We start from the raw sequence: 20761 nt of genomic DNA, 5'->3' as shown, positions 1-20761 counted from the left end.
TATGAAAGAGACAATATAAGAAAAACGGGAGAAAACAGATAAATTGGCAGCGCATAAGTACTCGTCACCTCACATATACACCACTCACATGAATTTCACATAACAAATAATTTGAGGTTCCTAATTCCCTCAAGTCAAAGTTAGACACAACACTTACCTTGCTCCGAAGGCCACTTAATACTCAATCACAGCTTTTCCTCTAGAATTCACCTCCAACCCACTGGTATCTATTCAAAAATGACTCAATAATATCAAATATTGCTAAAGGAATTAATTACATTGCATAAATTTTGATTTTCCAAAATTTTCTCCAAAAAGTTAAAAATCGACCTCGGGCCCGCTTGGTCAAAACCCGAGGTTCGGACCAAAATCCATTTACACATTCACTCCCGAGCCCGGATATATAATTGGTTTTGGAAACCGACCTCAAATTGAGGTCTAAATCCATAAATTTCTGAATTCCTAGTTTCTACCCTAACCACTAATTCTACCATGAAAACTCTAGATTTTAGGTTGATAATTCATGAAATGTAATGGGTAATTGAAAGAAAATGGTTTAGAATCACTTACTAACACTTTGGGGAAGAAAATGACTCTTGAAAATCGTCTCTCACCATTTGATTTTTGAGAAAATAATATTTTTTGGCTAAATCCCGTGTTTGGATTCTGTTAAGTGCTGGGCGACAGTGTTCTTCGCGTTCGCGAAGGGTATAGGCTACCAAGCCTTCGTGTTCACGAGACCATGTTCGCGTTCGCATAGGCTACCCTCCCCCCTCCCCCTCGGGGGCCTTCGCGTTCGCGAGACATCGCTCGCATTCGCGATGAAAGAAAGACTGCCCCCTCCCCCTCTTGGCCTTCGCGTTCGCGAGACATCGCTCGCGTTCGCGATGAAGGAAAGACTGACCCTCCCCCCCCCCGCGCTGCCTAACACTATGCGTCCGCGATGAGCTTGTCGCGTTAGCGAAGGATAACGCCCCCATCGCTTCGCGTTCGCGAAGAAGAAAATTCCGGCCTCATCAATTTAGTCTTCGCATTCGCTGGAGTACCTTCGCGAACGCGAAGAAGGACATGCCAGAATACCTGCTGCAGCAAAATACCAGATTTTTCCAAGTCCAAAACATCTCGTGGCCTATCCGAAACTCATCCGAGCCCTCGAGGCTCCAAACCAAACATACACACAAGTCTAAAAATATCATACGAACTTGCTCGCGCAATCAAATCGCCAAAATAACACATAGAACTACGAATTTAGCACCAAATCAAATAAAATTCTCAAGAACACTTTAAAATTTTTATTTTCTCAACTGGACGTCCAAATCATATCAAATCAACTTTGTTTCTCACCAAATTTCACAGATAAGTCATAAATATTATATTGGACCTATACAGGGCTCCGGAACCAAAATACGAACACAGTATCAACAAGGCCAATCATCAACCAATTCTTAAAAATAATTAATTTTCAGACTTTTAATTATCATCAAAAATTCATAACTCGAGTTAGGGACCTCCGAATTCGATCTCGGGCATACGCCCAGGTCCCATAATTCAATACGGTCAAAACATGGATCCGGGCCCGTTTACCAAAAATATTGACCGAAGTCAACTAATTAAATCAATTTTTAAGGAAAAAATTCTCATTTTCATTAATTTTCAACATAACAGTTTTTCGGAAACACGCTCGGACTGCGCACGCAAATCGAGGAGGGTGAAAATGAGATTTTAAGGTTTGAGAACGCAGAATCGAATTCTAAAACATAAGATGACCTTTTGGGTCATCACACAAAATGACTTTTAAGTGATAATGATAAAATTCAATTACTTTTAAGTGACAAAAAATAGTTGAGTGACTTTAGTGAAATTAAAAGATAGTTGAATGAACATTACTGAAATTAACCCTTTTATATTTTGGTTTTAGTACTCCATTTCTTGAAAAAATGGTAAATATAAATATTAATGGAGTTTATGCCTTGTGCATCGAAACTAACTCGACGATGACCATATTTTATATTCTTAATTATTAGTATTATTTTTGAATAATAGTCCCATCTTAGAAGGCGGTTGCATTTTAAGAGAAAAATTCCCCAAAATTGATGAAGCTACATAACAACAAAAAATGCTTCTCCAGTGTTTTGGATAATTGACTTTGAAGTACTTATCTAGCAGTCATCCTTCCTTGGAGAAAAAGAATTTTCCTAATTTTGTCTCATCTTAAATGTTGAATTTCCACCATAGCCTAAATACATTATACTCAATTCTACGAATATCTAATATGGTTGACAAAATTTTAGCAGTGTTCTAAAGGATGACGAACTTATGGTATGTAAATGACAAGTATCATAAGCTCCTAAAATTGCTTAATATATTTAATTTAAGAAGGAAATAGGAGGTATTGATTCTTTTAAAATTTAAATTATAGAAACTGTTAAGATGTGTTTTATTAATCATAAAAAGCTAGACTAAGAGTCCGTTTGGACATAAGAATTTTTTTACCTTTTTTTGGATTTTTTTTTTAAATCAGTGTTTGGCCATAAAATTTTTAATTTTCACTTGAAGATGAGTTTTGGAAGTTTTCAAAAATTTGAAAAACTCCAAAAAAATATTTTTCAAATTTTTAAAAATAATCCAAAATTATATTCATGTCCAAACGCAACTCTAATTTTCAAATACTATTTTTACTTGAAAATAAATTTTACTTTTTTTTGAAATTTTACAATTTTTACGTCCAAACGCCCACTAATACTAAGAAGTATTTTCTTGGAAAATATATATTTGTTTTTATCTCAAAAAGATAATCGCGCCCTTTTCTATTAACTGTTCAACTGTCAAAGAAAAAGAAAAAGAAATTGGTTGAACTAGACGAGGTAAAGACGCAGCCCTACTCCACCTCTCTTTAATGCGTCTGCGGTCTGTCCCATATTCATTTCGCTTACCTACTCATCTCTGTTCCTCTTTCTTTTTCACAAAAAAAAAAAAAAAAAAAAAAAAAACTTCAGAATATTTGGAATTTCCGTACCACCACCCTATCCATTTCATTGTTTCCATTAACTCCTCCTATTACTAACGTTGTTCTCTTGTCACTCTCCCTCGTGCCATTCACTTGACCTCCAATCTATATTTATCACTTAATTACACTTTAAATTTAATCAGTTAAAGTTGATTATATAAATTTTTCATATGCATTTGGTTCTATTTAAGTAAATCTTATAAAGAGCCTGCTAATAAACATTAAGTGTTAAAATTAATCTTTTAAATAAATAATTAAAATTAATTATATTTTAAACACACGTTAAATGACGAAGGACTAAAATGGAATAAAAAGGAAACAAAATAGATCAAATCAAAATTTTAAAATATATATTTATGCTAAATTTGTGCATCATATCAAGTGATTCAATTAATACTTGTACTACATAAATTCTTAGAGCTCTTTCCCGAACTAAAACCAAAACCACATTAAACACCTCCCCACATACACAACACAAGACACAACATACATGCCTTCTCTTCTATTATCGGTTTCCTCATAAATACCCCCCTCCACTCTCTTTCCGACGACCCTATTTTTTCCCCATTTTTCTCCTCAAATCTGGAAAAATGTCCAGCTTCTTTCCTCAGCCTCCGCCGCTCCCGATGCCTTTCACCACCACCGTAAACGGCGGAGCTACTCCTAACACCGCCATTACTCAATCTCAGCAACCTGTTGATAACTCTGTCGTTATGAGTGATAATACTCATTCACCTTCTTCATCATCGTCTTCCTCTTCTTCGATCATTATAGTTATCATTGTTATTGCATCTGCTATTATCGTTTCTGCTTCTATATACCTCATCCTTCGCGTGATCTCGCGGCGATTCCACCGCTCCTTCCGTACATACGCCGCGGCGGATGATGTTGTCTCGCATTCTGCTGCGGTTACTGAAAACCGTTGTTTTGATGACCGACGGAGTTCGGAGGAGGAGAAATTGGTTGATTCGTTACCGCTTTTTACGTTTGGTTCTGTTACTGGAAATTTAACCGGCGTGGACTGTGCTGTCTGTTTATCGAAATTCGAAAAGGATGATCAGCTGCGTCTGCTTCCGCTGTGTTGCCACGCATTCCACAGCAGTTGTATAGATGCTTGGCTCATAACGAACCAGACTTGTCCGCTCTGCAGGTCTACCGTGTATCCTACGGACGCGGATGTGCTTAGTAAAGTGTTAGCGGTGGAAAACGCCGAGGCTCGCGGCGGAAATGAACTGCAACATAGCGGTAGTTTCCGAATTGAGATCGGTAGTGTTAGTCGCCGTCGTGGTGCTTCTGATTCCGCCGCAGGCGATGGTCAGAGATCGTATTCTATTGGCTCGTTCGAGTACATTGTCGATGACGGTTACGAGCTTTCGGTAGGGTCCATACACCGACGTGGAGTTTCTGAATGCACCGACAAGGAATCGATCGGTTTTCCGGTGCCGGCGCCTCCTGGAGAAAGTATAGCTTCAGATGTTTCCGGTAGTGGACGGAGTTGGCTTCGGGACTACGTTGATAGAATCGGTTCGCTTTCTCTATCGTCACGCACAATGTCATTTCGGAGCTCCGGTAGGTTTTTCAACGGAAGTAGCCGGCGGAGCGAGACCGTCGTGCCTATCGACGATTTGGAAGCTGGCCGAGTTGGGGAGGAGATTAGCGAGTTGTTTCGGTGGCTCTCAGGGGTATGAATTTGTATATTCGATTGCACTGCAGGGGCAAATTCGTCTTTCAGTATATTCTTTTGATAAAAAACAAAAGCAAAAAACCACCACAGTTTGCCATTTCCACTCTCATATCCATTATTTTTGTGAGTGGATTTAGCAAGAATTGGAGTGTAGATAGTAGAAACAATTTAACCCATTTTTTACAAGCCTTTTTTCCATTTTCTTTTTAATCAAGGTAAAGCATTGTCCAAGAATGGTAATGATTCTATTCTTTACAGTTTACCAGGACTAAAAATTTTCTTAAGTCAAATAGCACCATTTTTGGAGTGATTTTGGGGATTGAAATAGCTAGTGATGAGTTGGTTGGGGTTTTAAACTTTAAAATGAATTTACTAGTGGGGAGAAAGAAATCATATCCAAAACTAGCGTTCTCATTAATTTTTCAACTTAGTTGGAACTTTACTTGTTCAATTGGTATTCGATCTTTTAAAATTCTAAATTTCCTACTAATAATATCATTAATTAACAAGATAAGGTCAAAGTTTCATATGTAAGGATCGCAAAGTTTCATATGTAAGGATCGACTAGTTAGTTAACCAAAACCCCAAGCAAATAACACATGGTTTGTAAGAAGCTTTTGCCATATTTAGAGGGGATCACGATAATTTCCTACGATATAAAATGAATTTGACACCGTAATCAATTACAATGGTTTTATTTCGTAATAAATGCAGTTTTTACTTTTTCTCTACGTAATGATAAATTTCAATATAATAGATTGAGTTGACAAACTTATTGATCTTATTTCCTCTAAAATCTCTGTAAATTATTACATATCGAGAGACATATATTGAACTATTTAAGTAGCTTTATTAACTTGAAAACTTTAGCCTTACTTAAATATGCTGAAAAGAGAAGTGATCCATAATAACTAGTTTTGTTTTATGTGCATGACCAAATGCTGGTCCTTCAAATTTGACGACTCAATTTTATAGATGGGAGCAAAAAGGTCCCAAGTTATGAATAGTGAGTAATAACACCATGCCCCATTTAGCTGTAAAAGTTTGATCATCTATTTACTTTGCTCATGGACTCATTACCCTCGTTCCTCCACCCCAACCCCACAAAAAGACCCACAATAAATGGAACAAAACATAGATTGTTCCTTTTCAACTTCTAATCTCTCCTTTGTGTGAAACACCAAACCAAATTGGCGGAAATTAATGTGTATATACACATGTATTATTTTTTAGTCGAACGTCAATTGGAAACGACTTTTCTACTTCACAAAAGTTAACGGTAAAGTTTGCATACACTCCATCATCCTCAGACTCCACTTATGAAATCACATTGAGTATATTGTTATTATTGTATATACGCATGTATTATAAAAATATTACATGCATTTATTGTCGCAAATTTGATGTGTCACAAGGTGTTGTGGTGGTGATGGTGGGAGGATTTTGAGCAATTTGAAAAGCACAACGTATCGAAATTATGCCAGCAAGTTGTTTATAGTTTTGACATTCTTTGGTCAACCTACCAAAGTTGCGCAAACATGTGACGACGAATTATCCCATATTATTACATTATTAGGTTATCTATTTGTTTTGTCCCAAATCAAAGTCCTTGTTAAAAATTTCAAACCTTCCCATACACATGGATTCTTTGTCGTGCGCTATGTCATAGATCTTTTCCTATCTGGCTTAGATAATGACAAATACCTCTGTTAACTCTTCCATTACATGGAATTCATTGACCACTAGACTTCTTTATTTTTTTAAATTCTTGGTTTTTATTTGTATGCATATGCACAAAGAAAACATGGAGTAATTAAACGTTTTATATTTTACCCTATGTTTAAAACTATTGAATTGAACTTGCTCTTCAAGAAACTAATGTCATCTACCATTATCTCAATCCATTGATCAGGTCATTGTAATCTACGGAGTATCTAATATTGAGATGGAAGTCTTCACCAATAAATTAATATTCTAAAATTCTTGGTAAATGATTAATTTCTATCCTATTTTCACAACTGCATAGAAGTGTTTCCTAATAAATTATATAGATGTTGCTTGAACATTAAAGAATTGAAGTCCATTATCAAAAGAGATGAATTGGAATGCCTAAATTAAATAGGATTATATTGAAGAGTATTAAATTTTCTCGATGATCAGTTCACATCCTTGTATAGAATAGAAAAAGGAAAAGAGAGACAAGAATTAAAGAAAAAACAGTTGATCCAACCAACAATAGAGCACGGCCATAAGGGCAAGTAGATGCTTTAAGCAAGATTAATACTTGTAGTTGTAGTAGAAGAATCTTTTTTCAGGTACATTTGATGTCATATTTGTTTCAGGATTCAGAGAAAGAAACAACATAAATACTTAGTTGATCCAACAGAATCAAAAGCAGCAACTTTTCCCTATTTTGTCTTTAGTATTTCTACTATATATATATTTACTTGTCATGCACGCAGTCAAGGCATCTCTTTCAATTTTTTTATGTGGATAAAGGAGTCAAGTATGCAGCCAAATCTAAAGCAAACATCCGTCCACCAACTTTTTCTTTGTGAAAAATCGTTTCATTCTTTTGATATTTTCCTCTTGTTTCAGAACTAAGTTGTAGAGGCTTGCAAGATTGATTTTACTTTTTATATATAATATAATTATGGCGCCCAGTCGACCTGCATATATAAATAGTGTTATGATACGCTAGCACATGTATCGAATAACTCTATTCACCAACGGTTAGCGAGTGGGAAGAAATGTCCTAACGTGTTTGTCTCGTGTGAGAGTTGAATAAGAGACAAACACGTGGTTGATCTCTTTGTACGTGGGGTCATGATTGTGGTTTATAGAAATTTCTTTATAGGACAAGTGTGAATTTGAGGTTAGTAGAGGTAAATTATATATTACAAACGGTTGATTAGATTAAGTCAACTTAATCTCTCTAAAGCACATGAGTCATCCAACAAACTGCGTCTTGTCTATGGCACAGTGACAACAATATTAGGTGGGAAAAAATAGATATTTTCCATGAAATGTATTATTTGCCAAATGATGTCTCCTTTGTGTGCCCTTTGCCTTTCTTTTGTTTTTGGTAAGACCAACTATGTATGTGAACTTCACCAACTCTTTCATTCATTGTGATCAGGTGGCTCCATATTTCTCTACAATTGCTTTTGGTCATTGAGAGCACACTACATATCCATATAGAGAGAGTTGAAAGTTTTTAAAATATATATTTTCTAAGTCTTTAGGTGTCACAAAAGAAAATTTGGTTCTATGGTACAAAAATTATCGACTTAAAATCGTGGATTTGCCTTTGATTTTAAATAGATGGTGGAATAGTAATCCCAATTTTATTATTCAGCTTAATTGAATAAATTCGGTAGCCATTCTCTAGTTTTCAGAAGACTCTTTTAATTACATGTCAATCTGCATAATTGTTACACAGGCTAAGAGATATTAGTTCCAAGTCCCACCAAAGTATTCTGCTAACTGATGATAAATAGAACAAATATCATCGCAACTAAAACAAAATATGGCAAAGAATCACGAAAAGTTCTAAGACTATTCGATTTATATCTGAACAAATATCATTGCAAATAAAATTTTGATATATATGCTTGGATTTATATCCCTGTGGCAACATGGTAAGAGAAACTCTTTAGAACTCAGCTCAAATGGATCTTAGCTACGTCTGCAATGAGTTACGTTAGGATCTCCTGCAAATAATATTGTGCTGTGCAAGGCAATGCTAGTTAATAAATGTATCGGCAGTGGAAGAAAAATACACATACACAGCACATTCATGTCCCTCCTTTGGTAGCTGAGCTTAGGTCGATGAGATAAAACAAGCAAATTTATTGCTATGCTTTGATCGGTATGCTGATTCTAGACAATCTGTATGTTCATTATGTTGTATGCAAAAAAAGAGAACACCAATGCAATACAGCAAGAATAAAAGGCATGAGTAATCTAGAGGCAAATTCCAAAGTCAGCATCATGAATGGTTTTCCAAGGTTGATTCAGCAGAATGCATGACAAAATTTTAGCTGAGTAGATATATTGTACTGTCAGAAAAGTTTGAAAAGGAATTGTTGAAAGTAGATAATACAGAACAAAACAAAAATCCAAATTTTGTTCGATAAAAGACCTTTGTCTCTGTGTGCTCTGCTGCAAGGGAAGCTGGTTCCACTATAACACCCTTTCTTCTGCTTAATCCCTTCACCAAGATCATTAAGTACGAATGTGGTATTTCTCTGGCTACTACTAAACAGAACACACCATAAGTAAGGTCCTTTGTGCTTGGGAGCTTTGATAATACCAACTCCAACTTCAGTATGAGTTTTATTCCTCAAAAGAGAAAGAGTCCTTTTGTCATGCACAAGTGCATTTGAGAAGGCTTCCGATGGCTCAAGATACTTTTGTTGACAGCCGAGTATGTAGCCAGATATGGTCCCAAAAGTGGGTAGCTCGACGCCACAGTTTGGTGCAAAAACTTCAGTGAAGTCGTCTTCTGGAGGCTGACAATTTACACTGCTGTTAGAAGTGCAATTCCCCATACATTCCTCTGCATATTGTAAGGCTATGCACCCAAGTCCAGGACTATTACTAAGTTGAGGAAGCTTTTGAGTAGTTCTATTCTTGTTGATGATATCAACAAGGTCATTCGCAGAATTTCCTGTAGCATTAAACACAGAAATCATGCTGGTTCAAGGAAAGGCTACTAAATTCAAAAAGAATTAATTCATCAATTGCAAAACATTACTATTTCGAAATCCAAAAAGCCATATAGTTAGGCTAGAAAAATTTGTTCAATCCCCTCCTGCTAACTTAATTAATTGTCCCGAGCTCTCAAGGCCCATCAAGTGGTGTCAGATCTACAAGTTGAAACTTGACCCTTTTTATGTCATTTCTTTTAAAGTTTTTATGTTGTATTCTTTTATCTATCCAAAGACACAATATGGTTATGGCCCCTGCTTGTAACTAATATCAGATAATAGGTTCTTAGAGCCATCAGTATTTGTCCCTCCAAGCTTAAACATCAGGCACTGGCAAGTTGATACTTCTTTGTTTTCCTCTTTACGACACTTTCTTTAGAGTATGACTTCTCCAAATATTGATATCCTGGCCCTAACGTAGTTTGTCCAGTCCTTAGAGGAATTACAGTTCCAGCTCCGTATTTAAAAAATTTAGTATTGCATGAGTATTACCAGTTTAAAACTGAACTTGTAAATTCTTCCTTTAGCTTCTTTTCTCTTTTTCTTTTTTGATAAACAATCCTTCCTTCAGCTTCACAATTTAGGATCACTAAGAATTCCAACTAGGAACACGATAGGAGACAAACAGAAGTACTATAAGAGTATGAAAAACGTGTAAACGATAGAGGACTCAGGAAGTAAACAAAGGACTCTCCAGGATGAATGTAAGAGTAGACTAATTATCTATCTACTAGTTCTCTACCAGTTCACATTTTCATCAGTTATTTCAAGTTGTTACAATGTGAAGAATCTACAAAAATATACATTCTCTTGAGTGTTTTTTGAGACATAGGTACTAGAAAACTAAGTAGACGCTCCTACTAGTCAAGTTCTCCATATTCAAATCCATTTCAATCGCTCAACATTCATTCTTGACTGTTCTTAAAGATCTGAGAGTATGTTAGACGAGCTATAAAAAAAGCTTCGAGCCAGGTATTCACAGCCAGAAAACTAGGAATGCTGAATATAATAAATAAGATGGAACTAAGACATAGCGTATAATGTCAATGACAAAAGATAGAGAATTCATGGGCTAGGGTGGCCCCATTTCGCCTTATCAACCGGGGGAATCTGGTAATGATCTAGATTCAAGATCGCTGTACAAACAGACCTTTGGATGAAAATTTGACATCATGAAGGTGGACAAAGGTTTCCATAAATGACAAATGTGGTGCATCAAAGCGAGGGAGATTGCATCCTCAATTCAATCATATGAACGAGGACGATTCACAAAAGATTCCAAGGCAGCCTGTGACTCAGTATGTGAGAAGGGGACGGAACTATACACTTTCATGTTAGGAGCACTGGCTAAGTCAGTGGGCAGTGCCTACCAAGCAAAAATTTCTTGAAAAGCCCTAAGGTAATCCGAAGATCATCTTTAGTAAATGATGTGTACTGATTGGTAGTTACAGCCAGTACTATGACACCCTATTGTTTCGAGGGAGCCCACCTTTATGCCCACCCCCCTCTCCAAGGTTAAAAGGAATCACCATTTATATGTCGCGCTAAAATATTGTTATCATTTTGGTCTTTGATGTTCCCTTAAGAAATCTAATTAAGAAAGTGTTTTGAAGAGTGGGATGTCTATTTTCTAACCAATATTATTCTCATATTCACTTATCATAAAAGGAAGGGGTCCTTGGAGTAACGGTAATGTTATCTCCATGTGACCAATAGGCCACGGGTTTGAGCAGTGGAATCAGCCGTTAGCTCCACTAGTGCTTGCATCAGGGTAGGTTGCATGCATCTCACCTCTTGGGATGTGGCCCTTTCCCGGACCCCAAAGACCAAAAAGAAACTGATACTGATTTCATATTAGAAATTTTCAGTTTTTTTAAAGAAAATTACGCTTAGCATATCACTCCAACTTTCTTCTTCTTAATATGTTAATTCATGAGCAAATTAAATTAGCCACCAAAATTTAGAAAATCTGGCTGCACCTCTGCATACAGCTAAAGATTGATATCGATTCAATCCGAACCAGTAGATAAATGTACTAATTGCATCCGCAAACAATAAAATACATTACTAGTTAGGAAACAAAGTAGTTAAGTGCTTCTTTCTATAGACATGGCATTCTCACAAAAACCAAACACCATTTTCTTCCTTTCAAAATCTAATTGAGGGGCTTAGAAAGTATTAAATGAAGAAGACATTTGGTAAGTACTTGCACTTCATATGGTAGCCTATAAGAAAGCAACACTATAAAATTGGAATTTTGTCTAGTAATGCCAAAACATCAACTGAGATCAACTAGGCAAAACCTAACTGGAAATTAGTGTAGTAATGCCAAAATATTCTTCTCCTCAACTAAGATCAACCGGGCAAAACCTAATTGGAAATTTCTATGGTAATGTCAAAACATTAAGTAAAATCAACTAAGCAAAACCTTGAATCTATACCCTAATTTCAATGTCAAATTCTTACCTCCCTCAACACAACATGGTCTCTTTTCTTTTCTTTTTTAATGACGGTGGTGTGGACGACAAATTCCCCACACCTAGACTACCGGATACGTGCTACTCCCACTACTAGCACAGGTATCGGGTAACTCTACCCTAAACATGGTCTCTTTTTCAGCTATAACATTTTTCAACAAATTCCTTCAGTTTAAACAAAAGAACAATACTCACAACAAGGTTTTGTTAGCTATTTAGACTATGAATGCAACCCATCAAAAGTTGGGATTTGTAGAGCATAAAACTTGTTAGACTCATTATTGGAAAGAGAAGACACTCAAGTAAAATTGCCAAATGCTGAAAATAGGCAAGAAAATAAAAGGAATGAAGTAAGTAAAGGGTAAAGAGCTATTATTACCATGGTACTTGGAGGAAACAACAACAGCTAAGAGGAGACTACAAAGAGCAAATGACTGAAAGCAGCAGAGCTTCTTCACCATCATCACAGCTACTCACAACCCAAAGAGTAAAACCAAAAAATGTGAGCTTGATATAAAAAGAAGAAAATTCAAGAGAAAAAGGGAAAAGGAGGAAACTTTCTGGGATAAAAAAGGGTATTTGCCTTTAACAATGTAGCCTGTGTACTATGGAGAGTTTAAAGGGACAATGGGGTTCATTTTTATTTAGTGGAAAAATAAAAGGATCATTAGCAAGAAAGTTGACAAATGATTGAATTTCTTGCAGGGAATTGAGGAGAAAAGAAGAAAGTGGTGGTCCCAAGTAGCCGTTCTTTAATTTCCTTTTTGGCTTAGGAATGGGAGTAAGGTTTATTAAAGAAATTCATTGGATTATTCTCTTTTGTCGTTCAATGTCTACACCAGTGACCAGTCCATTGATAAGAATATTTGTTGACAGTGATTAAGATGGTTGATTAAAGAGTAATCGGTGATTTAGTATACAGCTTATTAATCTAGTCAACTATTTTTTTTCCCATGTAATTAACATGGAGGTAAGGATGGGTGAATTGAACAATTAAGTAAGGTTATGAGATTAGAAATTTGTGATATTTACAACTTGTTTAGCAGCTAGACTCTGTACCAAGCAGGCCCAATTGTGACACCATTTTAGTACCCCTCTTTTAAACATTGAAAAATACTAAATAAATATCTTAAACTATTCATAAATTGCATAATTGAAGTCTCTTAGAATAAATTTCAGTTTTTCTTGAATTTATCTCCCAAAATTAACAAATCCTCTTTATGTAGCTTTACTGTCAAAACGTTTGCACATTCGTTTGTCTCCTCCATATATGTATAACAGTAGCTTTGCACTTCCTGGAAAACTTTACAATTGTATTGCTGGAAAAAATAAAGACATGGAATGTGGACTGTCAGCAAGCTGACGGGGCATGATACGTGTAGCATCGATATAACGACAAGTGGCATTCTCAATTAGATGAGTTAAGAATACAGGAAAGACATGGGAGAAATACCCATGGAATTACGTAGAGAAAAAAGAACCGGACCTGACAGTTGTTAAAAAAGAAACATAAATGAAATGCATAAAGGTTGCAAAGAAGGGAAGGTATACGAACCATAAGTAAATAAGGAAGGGGAACCAGTACATTTATAAGGAATCTTTAGTCATAAATGTATCAGTTACGGTTACATATGGTAACTGTCAATCAATACAATTAATATCATTAGTGATCCCAAATTAAGTATGAGAACCGTTATAATTGTATACTCCTATATAAGGACAAAAATCTCGTTTTTATAAGGGCAAGTGACAATTATTATAGAAATCCACACTATTATTCTTTGCTTTATTCTCTAAGCTTTAAGCCTTAATTTTGGGGATTGATTATCAGTTTGTTTCTTATTTTCCTTTGTCAATCATTTCATCCTCGATCTATTCTTCCAATATTATTGGGAAAGTGAAGTAAATCTTGGTTATCAGTAATCCGATTTCTTCTAGATATTGGCTTTGACCGAAAAATCTATTTTTGGTTAAACAAATTAGTTCTGTTACCGGGAATCTGATAATCTGTTCACTTTCCAATCTCTAACAATAAAATATGTCTACCGTTAATGACAATAATCAGCTAAACCAACAAGGTACAACTTCACCACACCACACACCAACGGGATCCCCTCAGCAGTCACGTGAAAGTTCGTCTGCAAGATCCACTTCTCGTGCTGATGATCAACAGGAAAATGACCAAAATGTGGAGCAAAACGCTCTAAAGCAATTGACTGTGGAGCACGTGAATAATGCGCTGCAAGCTTTTGTCAGTAGATTACCTAATACGGTGTAAACTCCTCCACCAATTAACAGAGCAACTCTGGAGAACCCGCGTTCAGGGCTTGATAATTCTGGAAGTGGAGAAAATCCTAATGAATCTGTGATAAAGGGTCAGGTACTCCAAATAATTCTAATTTACAAAGTTTAGTGCTAACTTTGCAGAAATAATTGAAGGAGCAGAACGATCGTATAGAGCAGATAACAGACATACCACCCGTAATCAAAGGGGTAGATATTGACAAGTATTCACAACAGCCCTGGAAGCCAAGTGCGTCACCTTTACCAATTCCTAAAAAGTTTAAAATGCCTGATATTCCCAAATACGATAGAACAACTGACCTTCAAGATCATGTAACTACGTTCACTACTGGCGTGAAAGGCAACGATTTAACCAAACAAGAAATCGAATCAGTTTTGGTCAAAAAGTTTGGTGAAACACTCACGAAGTGAGCATTAACATGGTATTCTCTTTTACTTGAAAATTCTATTGATTCTTTTACTGAGCTTGTAGATTCGTTTATAAAAGCACATTCGGGAGCTCAAAAAGTTGAGAAAAGGATGGAAGACATCTTTAAGGTTAAGCAAGGGAATACATAATTGCTTAGAGAATTCGTAGACAGATTCCAACGAGAGAGGATGATGTTACTTCGAGTACCTGATAACTGGGCGGCTATGGCATTCACGAGCAACTTGAACGAGAAAAGTTCAAAAGCCACGAGAAGGCTGAAGGAAAGTTTGCGAGAATTTCCAGCAATAACTTGGAATGATGTGTACAATAGGTACAGTACGAAGTTGCGGATAGAAGAAGATACGGTCGCATAGCCAAGGGCCAATGAAAGAGCAGGATCGAGACGTGCAGAATCAGAAAAAAGATCCGGTAAAAACAGGTACGAGCCGTACATGGGACTATTGGGCGAGACTCTCGATCTAAACAGGAAATCGCACGATTCGAATCAAGACCGAGGCAAAAAGACACGAGTTCTTCATCGAGGTTCAGAAAGGAACGAGATACCCGAAGCAATGATTCCAATACGCAAGTGAGGATAGAAGATTATAGCTTTAATATCATCACCTCCGAGTTAGTAGCTGTTTTAAGAGGTATGAGGGATAAGGTGTGGTGCCTAAAGAAATGAGATCAGATCCAAGCAGAAGAAATCCAGATTTCTGGTGCGAGTTTCATAACGATCATGACCATGGAATAACAGATTGTAGACTTCTGTAAGGAGAAGTCGAGCATATGTTAAAGCAAGGTTATCTTACTGATTTGTTCAGTGAGAAAGTAAGACAATCATATATGAAGAATAGACAAGAGCCCCAAAACTTCCATTACCAAAAAGAACAGTCAACGTAATAATTGGGGGAGATGAGGTCAATAGAGTAACATATACAGATGCAAAAAAGATGTCAAAAGCCACGGTTACTCACGGGAAGTGAGTTCGATAGGTCTTGGATGGTGACAGTATAACATTCGATGATGAGGATGCAGGCGGCTTGATAATTCCACACAATGATGCATTGGTAATATCTTTACTTGTACATGACACTAACGTAAAACGAGTTTTGATTTATCCAGGTAGCTCAGTGAATATCGTTTTATTAAGGGTGGTGAATGAAATGTAAGCTAATGATAAGGTGATACCAAAGGCGTGGTCCTTGTCCGGGTTTGATAATTCAAGCGTTATCACAAAAGGGAAAGTAGTACTCACCACATTTGTAGAAGGAGTTGCCGAGGATACAAAGTTTCAGGTGATAGACGCGGACATGGCCTGCAATATAATTATGGGAAGACCATGGATTCACGATATGGACGTTGTCCCATCCATATTACATCAAGTTACCAAATTTCCTTCACAATGGGGAATTCGTCAAATCCGTGGAGATCATCAAGCTTCAAGAAATATCAACTCAGTGGTGATTGCAAGCACAATAGCCAATGATGCAGATGCGAAATAGCAACTACAAAATTCGATTGAGGACGTTGCCACAAAGACCTCAACTGAAGACACACCAGGACATACTGATGTTGATTCGAGACCCGATATTATTCAAGAGCCAAAGAAAATGAAAATATTAAGACAACTACTGAAGAGCTCGAAGTTGTAACGCTATTTGTACACTGGCCAGACAGAAAAGTTTAAATCGGAGCAAATTTAAGCCCAAAAATGAAAGGTAAGTTCATTGAATTTTTACAAGCTAACGGGGATTGCTTTGCTTGGTCGCACTCAAATATGATAGGTATACCACCGGAGGTGATGACCCACAATCTAAATGAGGATCTATTATACCCACCTATCAAGCAGAAGAAGAGGAAGCAATGATCCTTCAAAAATCAAGTGGTCCATGATGAGGTACAAAAGCTTTTAAAAACTGGGTCAATACGAGAGGTAAAGTACCCTCACTAGTTAGCTAATACCGTGGAAGTGCCCAAAAAAATGGAAAATGATGAGTTTGTGTAGATTATACTGATTTAAATAAGGCTTGTCTTAAAGATTTATTTCCTTTACTGCATATAGATCAACTAATTGATTCTGCCGCAGGACATGAACTTTTGAGTTTTTTTAGATGCGTATTCAGGATATAACCAAATAAAAATGGCCCCTCTAGATGAGGAAAAAATGTTGTTTATCACAGACATGGGGACTTATTATTATAAAGTCATGCCATTTGGCTTGAAAAATGCTAGAGCCACGTATAAAAGATTGGTGACTACAATGTTTCAAGAACATTTGAGAAAAACTATGGAAGTCTACATAGATGATATGTTAGTCACATCAACACAGGCGGGAAATCATTTTCAACACTTGTCATACACTTTTGAAATTCTCCGCAAGTATAATATGAAGCTAAATTCAGAAAAATGTGCTTTTGGCGTGGCTTCAGGTAAGTTCTTAGGTTTTCTTGTTTCTAATAGGGGTATTGAAGTGAATCATGCACAGATCAAAGCTATCGAGGAAATACCAGATATACTCATGAGAAAGAATGAAGTGCAGAGATTAACAAGCAGGATAGCAGCCTTGGGGAGGTTTATATCAAAGACATCATAAAAAAGTTTTAAATTCTTTTCAGTATTTAAAAAGCAAAATCAGTTTGAATGGACTGATGAGTGCCAACAAGCTCTCAAGGACCTAAAGTCGTATCTATCAAATCCGCCTTTGCTAGCCAAACCAAAAGACGGTGACAGGTTGCTCATTTACCTTGCTGTGTCAGAAGTAGCGGTAAGTGCGGTGATGGTACCAAAAGATAAAGGTAAGCAATCCCCAATTTATTATATTAGTAAATCTTTACTAGATGTTGAGACATGATATCCACACTTGAAAAAGCTTGGTTTAACATTAATTATGGCATCTAGAAAATTAAGACCTTATTTTTAATATCATCCTATTTCCATTATAATTGCTTTCCCCCATGAGGAACATACTAAATAAACAAGAATTATCAGGTAGATTAGCTAAATGGGCAGTAGAACTCAGTGAGTATAATATCATATATCAGCCTAGAACTGTAATTAAATCACAGGTTTTAGCAGATTTTGTAGCGGATTTTAGCACGAATTTAGTTCCTGAAGCAGAAAAGGAACTACAGGTGTTTACCGGAGCTAATCCGGGGAATTGGATCCTATTTACCAATGGTTCTTCAAACGTTAAAGGAGCAGGTTTAGGAATTGTTCTGATTCCACCTTTAGGTGAAGTAATAAGACAAGCAATAAAATATTATCCAATCACTAACAATAAGGCAGAGTACGAAGCTGTGATTGCAGGCTTGGAATTAGCATGAGAACTTAGTATAGAACAGGTTGTGATCAAAAGAGACTCGCAGTTGTTGCTTAACCAAATGCAAGGGACTTACATGGCAAGAGAACGCGAATGCAACAATACCTAGAAAATGTACGAGAATTGCTTAGACAATTTCAGACATGGAAGGGTGTGCAGATACCTAGGGAAGAGAATGCAGAAATAGATGTGTTGGCAAATCTCACATTTGTAGCGGATGTAACAAATGCAGAAAATGCTATCGTGATACATTTGTTTCATTCGGCATTCGACCAAGACAAGAGTGAGGTAAATTTTAGTAATCTAACTTGGGATTGGAGAAACGAATTTGTGAACTTTTTGCAGTATGGTATCTTGCATGAGGACAAGAAGAAATCACAATTGCTTCGATAAAAAGCCGCCTGGTATTGCTTAATTCGTGGAAATTTATATTAAAAGATGTTTGGCGTACCTTTAGCACGGTGTCTCGGTCCATCACAAACGGAGTATGTGATGAGAGAAGTACATGAGGGGCATTGCGGCAATCACGTCAGGGGAAGATCATTGGTAAAGACATTAATAAGGGCAGGATATTATTTGCCAAAAATGGAAGAAGAAGCATAAAACTTTGTAGCCAAGTGCGATAAATGTCAACGATATGCCAATAATATGCACCGCCGGGCAGAACTATTCCATTCACTTATTTAACCATGGCCCTTCATGAAATAAGGCATGGACATTGTAGGGTCATTGCCTCAAGCTAAAGAAAATGTACGATTTCTGTTAGTTTTGACAGATTATTTTTCGAAATGGGTAGAAGTAGGTGCTTTCAAATAGGTGCGGGAAAAAGAATTCAGGGATTTTATTTGGTGAAACATTTTATGTCGATTTGGGGTCCAAAAGGAAATCGTATGTGGCAATGTTCCGTAGCTCATAGGCATGAAAATCACAGAAATTTTTCAAAGTTGGCAGATTAAACGGATTACATCTGCACCTTACCACCTTGCGGCAACCGGACAAGATGAATAGACAAATAAAGTTATTTATCAATAACTTGAAGAAAAGATTAAAAGAATCAAAAGGCAAATGGCCAGAAGTATTGCCGGGGGTGTTATGGGCTTATCAAATGACAACAAAAACAAGTACGGGTAAGACTCCATTTTCGCTTGTATATGGTGCAGAAGCTTTGATTCAGGTAAAGATAGGTGAACCAAGTACGAGATACACACATGTTACTGAGGAAGCAAATAAGGAGGAGATACGAGTAAATTTGAATTTATTAGAATAAAGGAGAGAAGCAATATTAATTCGAATGACAGCTCAAAAACAGATGATTGAACGATATTAAAACATGAAGGCTAATTTGAGATACTTCAAGATTGGGGACTTCGTCCTCAAAAAGGTATTCCGGTCAACAAAAGTGGCCAGTGCAGGAAAGTTGAGCCCAAATTGGGAAGGCCCATATAGAGTTCGAGGCATCGTTGGAAAATGGGCATACAAGTTGGAAACCATGGATGGAAAGATGCTACCATCGAACTGGAATGCAGTTCATTTAAAGAAGTATTACTTCTAGATGAGGAAAGTACCCACAGTCAGGTATCACGCAAGTTCAATTTTATTTTGTTATATTGAATTTTACTAACCATTTTAGATGATAGGTAAAAAGCTGGCACGTACCAAATGATGATATTAGACCCGAAAGACACGCGGAATTCTGAGTTATTCCCGGTCTAGGTTGCAACTTTTATGATGGATAAAGGGTTATGCAGTCATCATCTAAATAATTATCTCCGAGTCCCGTTCGTATTTTCCTTTTCAGGGAATGGGCCAAAAGAAAGGAGTGATCCAGCGTTCAAGATTTCATACTTCAAAGCTCCAACATTATAGGGACTATCCATATAGAAGGAAGCAAACAACCAAAAAGGCATAGTTCAAGCCTGAATCAAAAACCTTAAGGAAACCTTGAACATTTTTCAAAGGAGTTCGAACTCGCAAAAAGGATGCTAGATATTCCATATTCGCACGAGTTTTAGGTTTAGGCCAAAGATTTAGTCGTGGGATAGTAGACTCGGATTTTTATTTAAAAATCTGCTACAATGAAAGCAGTTATGAAAGTGATATATGAACAATTATGAAAATAATGTACGAAATTTATTTGAAAGTTCAAAATATAAAACTTCCTCAAATTATTTCTTTTTTCATGTCTACTTCATGTTTCATATATTTGCATCAATATGAAGATAAGACGTCATCTTCATCAGTGTCGTTAACATAAAAGGGCCCTCTTTTATAAAAACTCGTATTTATCGAAGTCACGGACTATTAAGGTATTTTTAAATGCAAGAAAAATCTCAAATATTAATAGGGCAAAGAGCATAATATGCGACAAAAGCAACCGGAGCATTCATATATATTGACTTTAAAGAACAAAGTTGATAACTTGTCATCAAACCCCAAAAAGACAAGGGCAACCAAAACAAACTTTTCAAAAAAGTTGTTAAACTAAGGGAAAAGCAACATAAGGGAGTTTAAATAAAAGCCAGTAAAAGAGTAGGGAGAACAAGAAAAGCTAAGGATCATCCTCAACATGTGAAGAATGATCAACTTGGAGAGAAGTGGCTTGAACATCAGCTCTGCCAGGAACAAGTTCAGCAATCTTAGCATTAAGGTCAAAACCTTCCTGGTTGACTTCAATTAAAGTCTCAATGCGAGTGTTCAGAAAATCCCAGCTAACATCCAGTTATGACTTATCCTCGAGGGCCTCGAAATCCTTCTCCTACTGATCAATCTCAGCTCTCATCTCTTCTTTTTTTGTTTCTGAGGCTTCATAGGATGTCTTCAAAGGGGCAAGAGAACTTTCCAAGTAC

General features: G+C 36.6%; 2 protein-coding genes across 2 annotated transcripts; one reads left to right on the top strand and one right to left on the bottom strand.

Annotated features, from left to right (window-relative positions):
- Positions 1-3411: 3411 nt before the first annotated feature.
- LOC104098541 (E3 ubiquitin-protein ligase ATL4) lies at positions 3412-5202 on the top strand. Its single transcript, XM_009605294.4, has one exon. It carries the CDS (start codon positions 3598-3600, stop codon positions 4693-4695), a length of 1098 nt encoding a protein of 365 aa, XP_009603589.1. The 5' UTR covers positions 3412-3597; the 3' UTR covers positions 4696-5202.
- Positions 5203-8658: 3456 nt separating this feature from the next.
- Positions 8659-12644, bottom strand: LOC104098542 (uncharacterized). Its single transcript, XM_009605296.4, has 3 exons — positions 12464-12644; positions 12260-12349; positions 8659-9363 (listed from the first exon to the last, which is right to left on the bottom strand). Exons 2-3 carry the CDS (start codon positions 12342-12344, stop codon positions 8756-8758), a joined length of 693 nt encoding a protein of 230 aa, XP_009603591.1. The 5' UTR covers positions 12345-12349; positions 12464-12644; the 3' UTR covers positions 8659-8755.
- Between the last annotated feature and the right edge of the window lie 8117 nt (positions 12645-20761).

This window comes from Nicotiana tomentosiformis, chromosome 1 (genome assembly GCF_000390325.3).
Source record: "Nicotiana tomentosiformis chromosome 1, ASM39032v3, whole genome shotgun sequence".
Taxonomy (NCBI): Eukaryota; Viridiplantae; Streptophyta; class Magnoliopsida; order Solanales; family Solanaceae; genus Nicotiana; species Nicotiana tomentosiformis.
This window is presented reverse-complemented; position numbering and strand designations above follow the sequence as displayed.